We start from the raw sequence: 12,720 nt of genomic DNA, 5'->3' as shown, positions 1-12,720 counted from the left end.
GTTTTTTTACTCTTTTTTTGATCTAAAGTCAACAACCTAGGTTTTAGCTTTGGCTTTCCAAGTCATTTTAGTAATAATTGAATACTTCTGATGTTAATTAGCCACTTCTCCCCTTTTTATCTTTACTTCACTGTTATGTCGGGCTCTCTGTTAGACTCCTCCCGAAAATTCACAGGTACAAATTTCAGACACACACATGTTTGAAAATTCAACACAATGTTCTTTATAATGAAAATTCACTTAAACTAAGCCCTCTTTTTGTATAGCAAAGAGCACTCGTCTTCAAACAAACTGGTAATTGGTACAAGTTCCTTATTAGTTCTGTGATACTTAGCTTGCAGCTGTGAGGCAATTCATAGTCCTTCTTCTTTCACAAAGTGAAACACACTTTGCTCTGGTTTAGTTTCAAAGTGGGGAAAAATCAGCACACAAAAGGTCAAACGCAGCAAAGCAGGCACGAAACACAACGATCAGATAATCCTCCTCAATGGCCAAACCCACAGGCTGCTATTTATAGCAGCCTCACTAATTACCACAGCCCCACCCAACCACAGGTGGCCTCATTTTCTTTGATAATAATCTCTCAGTTGTTGTTCCCTATGCATCGCTCTCCGTATGCGTGGCTGTATCATTAACTCTTGCTCTGAATCCAAGGAGGAGCTAGATAATTGATCTTCTTCTGAGCTGTCTGCCACACTCTCCTCCTCCGTCACTCATGTCTTCTTGGTCAGAGGAGCCTTCATCAGCAGATTCCACCGGGGGCAAAACAGGCCTGCAGCATGTGGATGTCTCCCCCACATCCACAGTCCTTGGGGCAGGAGCTGGGCCAGAGCTAATCACAACACTTCACAAATCCAAAGAAAAGTTCTTTAAAAAGTTCTTCCCTCCAGCACAATAGCTCACTATGTCCAAATGCTCTTTTTCTTTTAGTCTTCCAGCACAAAACCTACAGGTTTTTTTCCTTCCAGATGACTTCCAACTTTCAATTCAACTCTTTCTGTAGTGTAATCACCACAGCTAATGCAACCGAAGCTGCTTAGCTTCGGGTGGAGGCTCCAGGCAAGCTCTCCATGGGGTATGCCAACCCCAAAATGGATTGCCCACCAAGTCCTCTTCTTCACCCCCCTTCAGGGTGTTCCCCCACAGGAGCGCAAGGAATCCATCTCGCTGCAGCAGTTGACCATGCCCCTCGTTTCAAGTTCATTTTAATACATTTAGTTGTTTTGAATATTCTAGAAGTATTTTGCACATACAATGCTTTCCAAACACTCAAAGCAGCCCATTTCATAGCTGGACTTTTACATCTGAAATGGAATGTTTTATGAAAACATGTGCTCAAAATAATTTAAAAGAAAAAAAAGTGTGTGTATGTATTCATTTATAATACTATTTAGAAGCATATATTATAAATAGCATAATGCTATTTAGAGGCTGCCTTTTAGGCAGAGGTAAAGAATAGAGTGGGAATTAAAACAGAGAGCTAGTCCAATGTAAACGCATCAGGCTAGGGATGGGAATTCTAGTTCCATCTTAGATACAAAGCCAGTAGGGTGAACTTCACACAATCACTCGCTCAGCCCTAGAAAGGAGGCAAAGGCAAATCACGTGTGAAAATGTACCACCAGGAGTCAACACCGACTCAAAGAAACCCCCTTCCTCCAAAAAGATAAATAATAAAACTTACTTTTTTTCAGGAAGTGGTTTAACTCCAACTGACAATGATGCCATTGCTGTTACAGTTTCTGCTTCTTCATTATCACACTTCTGTGCATCTATCAAAGAATAACTGACTGTTGAAGAATAATGTTGGAGCGATTGCCAATATTTACCTACAGGAAAATTAAACCATTATAGAATCCATTACTATCATTTTTGTATTAAATAAATAAAAGGATCATCAAGCTGCAAAATGAAACAGATTTGGGGGATTCTTACTTCTAAGAGGTTTTACAAAATATATATAAATGAAGTACTATCTCCCTATTTTACTGCAGCTCCATATGTTCTCTACTCTTATTTTCTTGCATCCCTTTTATAAATGAATAAATAGGATACAAGGAAATAACAGAGAACAGGGCTGCAGTAAATAAGAACATTTATTATTGTCTAATTTACTGGTTTCAAGAACTGCCTGAAAAAATAAAGAAATAAGGAATACTCTTTTTACTCTGCTAGTCATTGCTATCAGGAGGAAGCTAGGAGATGCTGCTCCCCTGGACTACGGTGTTACATCTAGGATTAGATGGGGTTAAATGGTAGTTGGAGTCGACCTTTATACATTGCCTAATTGCTGAACATTGGCGGTTGAGTTTTCCATCCTCGGGGGCTTTGTTTTGGGCATTTTGAAGCAGGCTTGGTGAAAAAACGCCGGCAAAAAGATCAGCTGTAGGACAGAAAATGGCGGCCGTCTCTTTGAGCCGCCCCTGCCTCTGTCTCTAATGTGAGTCCTGAGGGAATCGGACTGGTTATCATGGTTCACTGACAAATGGAGGAGCCTGAGCATGAGAAGACTGTCAGCTGAGCGAGTGGAAACGAACCGAGTGGAAGCATGGCGGGAGAAAGCGGAGCCAGTGGAAGTGAGGTGAGTGGAAACTGAAACGGAAGCGAGGCGAGCAGAGGTGGCTTGGCGGACAGAGAGACCTGGGAGCTGGCCGGTGCTGGATGAGAAGAGAGAAGTATCCAGCGCCGGAAGATCTGCTGGATGGAGAGGTTTTGGACCGGCCATCGAGGAGGAACTGATAGGAAGGATGTTGGTCGGCGGTACTGGGAGCCATTTTGAGACCATGCAGACCATGCAGAGCACCAGGAGGCCGGTGAGAGCGGCTGGAGGACCTCCTGTGGGAACCAGAACCGGAACCTAGACTCAACCAGCGGTCAAGCCCTTTGTACAATGCCAGTGGATGGAAGAGGTTGGAGGGTGTGATACCGGCGAGGAGGAGGTGACAGGGGGAGAATGGAATTTTGGGGTGAAATCCAAGGTAACCCCCCCATGGACCTCTATTATAGATAGACAATCTTTCCCCTACTCCCTTGAAGAACTTACCACCCCTGTGTATGAACTGTGGACCAGCTGCTTATTAGTCTGACTTGAACCGATTGATGCAATTTTCACTTTTAAATTCATATTTTGCACTTAAATTGGTATTTTTAGTATAATTTATTTAATCCCATCTATATCCTGTAGAACTGCTTTTAGTGTAAGTTTTTAGTGTAAATTAATTTAATAGATTTTAGCTATGTTCTTGCTATTTATTATTAATACTAATTTTGGAGTAATTGGTATTTATTAGTATTAATTAATTAATATTAATCTGTATTTTTAATTCTATATTTAATTTTATATTTTAATTAAATTATTGGGGGGATTTTTAATTGATGGATAAGTGGGACGGGTGTAGTAATAAATCTGGAATGAATGATTATGGCTGGGATGGGTGGGGTAGGTGGGATTATGGTATGGATGAGGTAAATGGGAATGGCATGAATGACACAGTTGGTCCACCTGACGCTGGAGAGGCAGGAGGGGAGGGGGCACCTATCTCTGGGGAGGCAGAGGGTCAGAACATTCCGGTGCTGCTGGGGGGAGGCAGATATGGCAGGAGCCACGGAGCTAGCTGGGTTAAGGATCTTGATCCTTGGGTTTCAAACCTGGGTTGCTGGCTTTCCAACCAACATCTTAACTACTGAGCCACAAAGAAACGAGAAAAGGAAAAAGTAAACAAATGAGAAGTATGCTTTGAGAAATTACTGACTTGGCAGAAATATACTTTAACTAGACTTTTTAGTTGCATTACAAGCTGCATAGGAAATCAATGTAGATTTGAAAGAAGAAACTGATTTCAGTTTTCAGACATTTGAATTTGTACCATTGCAACCACAGAGACCAAGATCTATTCTTTATCTTGTCAGAGGGTGGATACTATTCAAAGACAAAGAAAGGCATGTTCCATTTCCATGGAAAGATTAAAAGTAAAAATAAATTTGCAGAATGGCTACTTCAATACATTTTTGCTGTATATATTCAAGTATTCATCTTTAAACACAACAACACACGAGCATGTAATAGATTTAAACTACTGGTAAATGTCAACCGCTCCAAACTAGACTTCAGCAACAGAGTAATCAACACCTGGAATGCTCTATCTGACTGTGGTTTCTACTCCCAACCCCCAAACTTTTAACCTTAGCCTCTCCCCCTTTTGGAGAGATTTGGGGCTGGATAGGAAGCTTTTGGGGCAGCGATTTTTGGAGAGATTTGGGGCTAGATAGAAAGCATTTGGGGCAGCGATTTTTGGAGAGATTTGGGGCTAGATAGGAAGCTTTTGGGGCAAGATAGGATGCTTTTGTGAAGACAGACCGTAAAATAGAAGAAACAGAAGCGAGATTAAGAGCGGAAAATCACGAGCTAGAGGGCGCTGTTGCCTTATTAGAAATGGAGAAAGCAAATTTCTATTTGCGAGTCCAGAATGTACCTGAAACTAACGATGAAGACCTTTTCAAAAAAATTACGGAAATATTTACTACACTTCTGGAAGTAGATGAAGAAGGGCTCAGGAACCATATTGACGAACTATACTATGCGAGATGTTTTAAACTACCCAGAGAGGTACACATCAGGTTCACAAAGAAGACCGTCAGAGATGCAATCTATAAAAGTATAAGAGGCGAACCATTAATATTTGAAGGGAAAGAAATAGTGATTTTGAAACAAATTCCAAAGAGAATAAGAGATAGAAGAAGAGACTTTCAATTCATATCGAACAGACTGATCAGACAAGGGATCCCCTTCCGATGGCTAATCCCGAAGGGTCTACTAATCACATGGAAAGATAGAAAGATTAAAATCGACACATATGAAAAAGCCGACAGATTTATAGAGGAAAATCTAGAAGGAACCAGGAACAGCAATATGGAGAGCGAACCCACCAATCAGGAAGCAAGAAATACCAACCCAGAAACAAAAGACAGGAACCAAGAACCAAGAGAGGAAAGAGAGGAAAGAGAGAGAATAGTTACAAGAGCCACGGCGAGGAAACAATAACATGGTCAAACAAGCAAAAATATTTTCGGTAAACATCAATGGACTGAACTCAGCGATCAAAAGAAAACAAATTTATAAAAAATTACTAAATGAAAACACGGATGTAACTTGTCTGCAGGAACCCCATATTAAAAAATGCGAGGAAAAATTGTTAGAAAAACCGAAACTTGGAAAAATGTTTGCAGCTTCATCAGAAAATAAAAAGAGAGGCATAGTAGTTTACGTCAAGGAATGGTTAAACCCCAAACAAAAATATCTAGATGAAGAAGGGAGAATCCTAATGCTGGAAATTACCATAGACCAAAAAGAGATATTAATGATTGTTATTTATGCACCTAATACGAATCAAAAAGACTTTTACAAGAAATTATACGATCAAATAAATAGAATGCAAAACCCCAACATGTGCATATTGGGTGATTACAACGCGATAGCAGACCCTCGAATAGAATATAAAACAGGGGGGGGAAATAACAAATGTAGTAATAGGAAAAGCCTGCCCTCAATCTTTTTTGATTTGGTAGAAGAACATAGATTAAAAGATACATGGAGAGAAAGAAATAAACATAAGACCAAATTCACATACTACTCCTCCCCACACCAATCATGATCCAGACTAGATATGTTCTGGACCAGAAATGAAATCGAAAATATAATAGAAGAAATCAACATTGGCATAAACACATGGACGGACCATCACCCCATAGTAGTAAAACTTAAAACAGAAGGAAAAGGGAATAAACGTTGGGCCATATATCCAAATATAATAAAAGGAAAAGAATATATAAAATATATGACCAGAGAATTAAAATATTTTTTGAAATATAATTGGAACAACGACACCCCAATCCAAAATATCTGGGACACTGCAAAGGCGTACACAAGGGGCCTAACAATTGCTTACACAAGCAGAGAAAATAAGAAAAAAAAACAAAAATTAGGAGATCTACAAGATCAAATAAAAAAACTGGAAACACAGCTACAAGATGACCCCCAAAATAACAATTTAAACCAAGAAAAGGACAAAATTAAAAATAAAATAAACTTAATTATACAAGAAGACATAGCTATAGAAATAAAAAGATCAAAACAAAACCACTTTGAACATGCCAATAAAACAGGTAAATGGTTGGCATACAAATTAAAAAAAAGAGAAAGAAAATAGATATATACACCAATTAGAAGATAATAAAGGAATATTACCATTTGCACTAAAGGAAAAAAAGAAGATCATCAGGGATTACTATCAAACTCTATATCAAAAGGAAGAAATAAACGAAAAAGACATAAATAACTATCTAACAAAATGTGAAATAGAGGAGTTAACGGATTTTGATAGAGAACTCCTAGGGAAGGAAGTAACCAGGGAGGAATTAGACACAGCCATATGTAAACAAAAAAATAACAAATCTCCCGGACCAGACGGAATTCCGGCAGAATACTATAAAGAATTTGGGGACACTTTAAAAGACTTGATGCTAGAAGTATTTAATGAAGTTCTAAATTTAGGGAAAACGCCAAACTCATGGACAGACTCCCTGATAGCCTTAATCCCCAAAGACAAAAAGGAAAAAGAAAAAATAGCGAGTTACAGACACATAGCATTGTTAAATTCGGAATATAAAATTTTCACTGCAATAATAGCTGATAGACTCAAAATAATACTAAACAAATGGATACACTCAGATCAAAATGGGTTCCTACCTGGAAGGCATATTCAAAACAACATTAGAATAATGCTGGACACTCTAGAATATTACGAATCCCACTCAGAAAAAACAGCGGCAATAATATTTATGGATGCCCAAAAAGCGTTCAATAATTTAAATTGGGAATTCTTATTTGAGGTACTGGAAAAAATGAATTTTGGACAAAAATTTATTAAAACAATTCAAACTATATATTCAAAGCAGTCAGCTGAAATCATAATCAATGGAGAGACAACTGACACATTTCAAATAAATAAAGGAGTACGTCAAGGATGCCCACTATCCCCACTCCTTTTTATACTATGTACTGAAATTTTGTTAAACCAAATACGAAAAAACATTGATATAACAGGCTTAAAAACTAAAGGTCACGAGTTTAAGTTACAAGCATTTGCAGATGATATAGCCTTCATCATTGAAAATCCGATACAAACGGGCCAAAAATTAATGGAAGAAGTAAACAACTATGGACAAGTAGCAGGACTAAAAATCAATAAAACCAAAACTAAAATCATAGTCAAAAATATGACAGCAAAAGACAAACAAACTCTGACTAGTAAATTAAAACTGGAAATTACAGAAAGAATTAAATATCTAGGGATAAATCTATCAGCTAGATGCATAACAGTAAAAAAAGATAACTACGATACACTACTAAAAAAAAACAGAATCACAATTGGATACATGGACCAAATTACCAATCTCATTATTAGGAAGAATCGCCACAATAAAAATGACAATATTACCCAAATTCTTATATTACTTCCAAACAATTCCAATTAAATTAGAAGGCACCTTTTTTAAAAAACTAGACAAACTAATATCTAAATTTATATGGCAAAAGAAAAGACCAAGAATCAGACTTAAATGGACACAAGATAATCCAAAGCAAGGGGGACTTGGCTTACCCGACTTCAAACTTTACTACCGAGCAGCAGCGCTAACATGGGTTAAAGAATGGATACAACTGGAAAATACTAGACTACTTGCTTTGGAGGGACATGATATCCAGTCTGGATGGCACAGTTTCATTTGGGATAACAAATCTACAACACACTCATACTTTAAACATCATCTGGTAAGGAAGTCACTAATGGACAACTGGAACTTAATCAGAAAGCAACACTATTTTAAAATACCATTATGGTTTTCAAGCATAGAAGCAATAATTTACCCAAATACTATAAACCGACAAAAACTATTAAAATACTCACAATTATTAGATAAAGATTCAAAATTAAAAACACGAACACAACTGAATGAAGAAGGGATAAAAGTGGACTGGTGGTGCTACTATCAAATATCATCTAGATTCCATGTAGATATAAAGAAATATGGAATACAGAAAAATTACACTCCATTAGATAAAATTTTATTAGGCCCCCATAAAAAATCAATTGCAAACATTTACAAAATACTCCAAGAACACCAAAATGTAGAAGAAATAGTTAAAGGGAATATGATCGCTTGGGCAAAAAATATAGGTCATACAATACAATTGGACCAATGGGAAAAAATATGGCATACCAACCACAAAAACACAAAATCCACCGCATACAAAGAAAACACAATAAAAATGTTTTATAGGTGGCATATGCCCCCCGAAAGACTAGCAAAAATGTACGCTAACCTCAAGCCTAATTGTTGGAAGTGTGGTGAGAAACAAGGCTCATACTTCCACATGTGGTGGACCTGCAGACAAGTTAAAGAAATCTGGCACAAACTTCAGAAATGGATAAAGGAAATAACAAAGATTGAACTAGAAATGAAACCTGAAATATTTTTGCTTGGCATTGTTGAAAATCAGATGAACAAGGAACATTACTATTTAATACAACATTTAATAACTTCAACGAGAATAGTTATTGCACAATTCTAGAAGAATGAAAATATGCCAAACGAACGGAATTTAATAAAAAAAATGTTAGATTGTGCTGAAGCAGATAAATTAACAATGGAGCTAAAAGGAAAAGAAAAAACGAAATACTGCCAAATATGGGAAGAATTTTATAATTGGCTAAATAAAAGAACTCACCTTTATAGTGCTGCGTGACAAGGAAGTAATTTAAAGACATTAAAAAAAAATCAATTACAACAAACATATAACTTAAATCGCTGGGTTAAACATCGCCGAAAACTTAAGAACAAAATGAAGAGAGGATGCTGTCAACAGTCTCTACTAAATATATCTCTTGCTTGTTTTTTCTGTATTTTATTTTTTTTCTTTATGTAAATGTAGTCTGTTGTTGTTGTCTTATATATATGTAAATAAAAATTATTTTCAAAAAAAAAAGGAAGCTTTGGGGGGAGAGATTTTTGGAGAGATTTGGGGCAAGATTTTTGGAGCCTTCCTTGAGCCCCCCGGCATCACACCTGGCACTCTACCGACGTGGGAGCCTCCCCAGAGCCCCCGACGACAGCGGAGGACTCTTAACTCAGCCCCGAGCCCTCCTTGAGGCCCCGGCATCAAATCCGGTGCCCAGCTGACATGGGAGCTTCCACGGAATCCCCGACAACAGCAGAAGATGCACCGAGCCCTCCTTGAGTCCCGGCATCGCACCCAGTGGATGCAGGAGCTTCACCAGAGCCTTACGCTTAATCAAAGCATAATCAACTAATAAATCAGCAAAAATAAGACCAACCAAAACACAACTAAATAAAAAACAGCACTCACCAGCAGCACTCATCAAATACTCCACTACCAGCCTCCTACCATGAAGAATGAACCACGCACTCAGAGAGAAGACACTCCTACTACTCACATAGAAGACAAACCCATCACACACAAAAAAGATGAAAAAGCTGCCTTCCTAGTGAGTTGCACACTGTGCTCCATGTATATACTCCTACCCTCAAACTTCCAAAACTTGACTTGCAATAAATAATAATAATAATAATAATAATAATAATAATAATAATAATTTATTGGATTTGTATGCCGCCCCTCTCCACAGACTCGGGGCAGCTGTATGTAATGTAAGGTAATACAATTACTTGAGGAAAAAATAGAAAACCTAGAGAGAAACCTCAAAACCCTGCAGAACCAATATCAAAACAAGAAAGACCAATATACTCCCAACACATCCAACACCACAGAAGAGCACATCAGAACCAACCCCCCCCCCCCCCCCGAGGTTGGAAATGACTGGACACACATCACCCAAAGAAGGGGGGGGGAAACCATCCCCAAACTCCCACCAACTCCAACCCACCTCCTTCCAACCCCAGTGCCTACAAGTAACAAATATGCAGTATTCCTGGCACAAGAAGATCAACAAACACCTGACAAGGAGCCACCAAGAACCAAGCACAACAATACAACACCATCAAACACAGTCATAACGAAGGCTAGTCCCCCTCTCCCCAACCCAACCAAAAAGAAAAGGAGAGTGCTGGTGACTCAATTCTCAGGGGAACTGAACCTGCCATCTGCAGACCGGACAATCAATCCAGAGAGGTGAGCTGCCTCCTTGGAGCCAAAATCTCTGACATAGCGCTAAACCTCACAAAAATCCTAAAGCCCACTGACTACTACTCCCTACTGGTGATCCATGCAGGAACAAATGACACAAGGAAAGACATGAATCTACAATACCTGCAAGAAGGGCTCCTAGCAAGAGACAGGCTACACCTTACCAGAGCTGGAAGGAACCTCCTTGGACATCGACTAGCCCAACTTATCAGGAGGGCTTTAAACTAGAACTGAGAGGGGTGGGTGACCAAAGTAAGAGACTGAATAATGAACAAAACAAGAAAGGGGTACAAGTTAAGCCCACAAATAAACCAGAGGATAATAAATGCCCACTCAGAATCAGACACAAACACCTAAAATGCCTGTACACTAATGCACAAAGCCTGGGGAACAAACAAGATGAACTAGAGTTAGTAATACATGAGGGCCAATACGATCTAATTGGTATTACAGAAACATGGTGGGATGAATCACACGACTGGAACATACAGATAAAGGGCTACAATCTCTTCAAGAAAAACTAGTCAAACAAGAAAGGAGGTGGAGTTGCACTATACATAAAAGATCACTACACCGCCACTGAGCTAAATCAATCTAAAGAAGATAATCCCCTAGAAATCATATGGGTTAACATAAAAGAAAAAAAGGGCAATGTTACAATTGGAGTATACTACAGGCCACCAAACAAAACAGATACAATGGATAACCTCTTTACAACCCAACTATCAACAATATGCAACAAGCACAGCACAGCACAACAATAATGGGGGACTTTAACTACCCCGACATTAACTGGAAAACAAACTCGCCAACAACTTTCTAACTCAAAAAGTGGAAACAGCAACCAGAGGGACTGCAATACTAGACCTAATTCTAACAAACAGGAAAGAAATTATAGAGGGAATAGAAGGAGAAGGGGCGCTAGGTGAGAGTGACCACATCATCCTAAAATTCAACATTCTGCAATCACTAACTACAACACCCAACTCCATTACAGTCCCAGACTTCAGAAAAGCGGACTTGAACAAGCTCAGAGCGAACCTGAAAAATAAACCCTGGAAGGAACTTCTAAAGAGTAAATCCACACAGGAAGCCTGGGAAGCCCTAAAAAACACTATCATTGAGGCCCAAAACAATTCAATCCCTATGGAAAAGAAAAACAGAACAACTAAAATGAAACCAGCATGGCTAAACAAGGACCTCATAGACAACGTAAAAGAAAAAAAAGCCAAATAGCTACTTCTGTTCAGTTTTCTCAAAAGACACCTTACAAAATAATACTATAGAGGGATATAGCATTGCTTCCAGCTGTACGGATTCAGCTCCAGTGATCTTAGAAGCCGATGTCTTAGGAGAACTTGAACGATTAAAGATAAATAAGGCAATGGGTCCAGATGGCATCCACCCCAGAGTTCTTAAAGAACTCAGATCTGTCATTGCTACCCCCCTGACTGATTTGTTTAACCAATCCCTGTTAACATGAGATGTTCCTAAGGATTGGAGAATGGCCAGTGTTGCGCCTATCCACAAGAAGGGCAGTAGAGAAGAAGCTGGTAACTACAGGCCAGTTAGCTTGACATCAGTTATAGTTAAAATGGTGGAGACTCTACTCAAAAAGAGGATAAATCAGCACCTTAAAAACAATAACTTATTGGACCCAAATCAGCATGGCTTTACTGAAGGCAAATCATGTCAGACTAATCTCATTGATTTCTTTGACTATGTCACAAAGATGTTGGATCAAGGTGGTGCCGTGGATATTGCCTATCTGGACTTCAGCAAAGCCTTTGATACGGTTCCACATAAAGAGCTGATAGATAAATTAGTGAAGATTGGACTTAATCCCTGGATAGTTCAGTGGATTTCAAGCTGGCTGAAGCGTAGACATCAGAGAGTTATTGTTAATGGCGAGTATTCTGAGCAGAGACAGGTTACAAGCGGTGTGCCACAAGGGTCTGTTCTGGGTCCTATTCTTTTTAATATGTTTGTGAATGACATAGGGGAAGGTCTGGTAGGGAAGGTTTGCTTATTTGCCGATGACTCTAAAGTGTGCAATAGGGTTGATATTCCTGGAGGGCTCTGTAATATGGTAAACGATTTAGCTTTACTAGATAAATGGTCAAAGCAATGGAAACTGCAGTTTAATGTTTCCAAATGTAAAATAATGCACTTGGGGAAAAGGAATCCTCAATCTGAGTATTGCATTGGCAGTTCTGTGTTAGCAAAAACTTCAGAAGAGAAGGATTTACGTGTAGTGATTTCTGACAGTCTCAAAATGGGTGAGCAGTGTGGTCGGGCGGTAGGAAAAGCAAGTAGGATGCTTGGCTGCATAGCTAGAGGTATAACTAGCAGGAAGAGGGAGATTGTGATCCCCTTATATAGAGCGCTGGTGAGACCACATTTGGAGTACTGTGTTCAGTTCTGGAGACCTCACCTACAAAAAGATATTGACAAAATTGAACGGGTCCAAAGACAGGCTACAAGAATGGTGGAAGGGC

The 12,720-nt window shown here is 38.9% G+C and overlaps 1 protein-coding gene across 1 annotated transcript in view; it reads right to left on the bottom strand.

Moving 5' to 3' along the window:
- Window positions 1-1,541: 1,541 nt before the first annotated feature.
- LOC139155976 (histone deacetylase 4-like) overlaps window positions 1,542-12,720 on the bottom strand; it is a gene marked incomplete at its 5' end in the record, with an annotated part of 63,588 nt that continues 52,409 nt past the window's right edge. The window contains 2 exons of the mRNA XM_070731360.1: window positions 1,542-1,579; window positions 1,685-1,829. Coding sequence (XP_070587461.1) covers window positions 1,558-1,579; window positions 1,685-1,829 — 167 coding nt within the window. The remainder of the gene's footprint in view (window positions 1,580-1,684; window positions 1,830-12,720) is intronic.

The sequence above is a fragment of the Erythrolamprus reginae genome, unplaced genomic scaffold (genome assembly GCF_031021105.1).
Source record: "Erythrolamprus reginae isolate rEryReg1 unplaced genomic scaffold, rEryReg1.hap1 scaffold_184, whole genome shotgun sequence".
Classification (NCBI taxonomy): Eukaryota; Metazoa; Chordata; class Lepidosauria; order Squamata; family Dipsadidae; genus Erythrolamprus; species Erythrolamprus reginae.
Note: the sequence above shows the minus strand (reverse complement) of the source record. Positions and strands in the feature narration are given on the sequence as shown.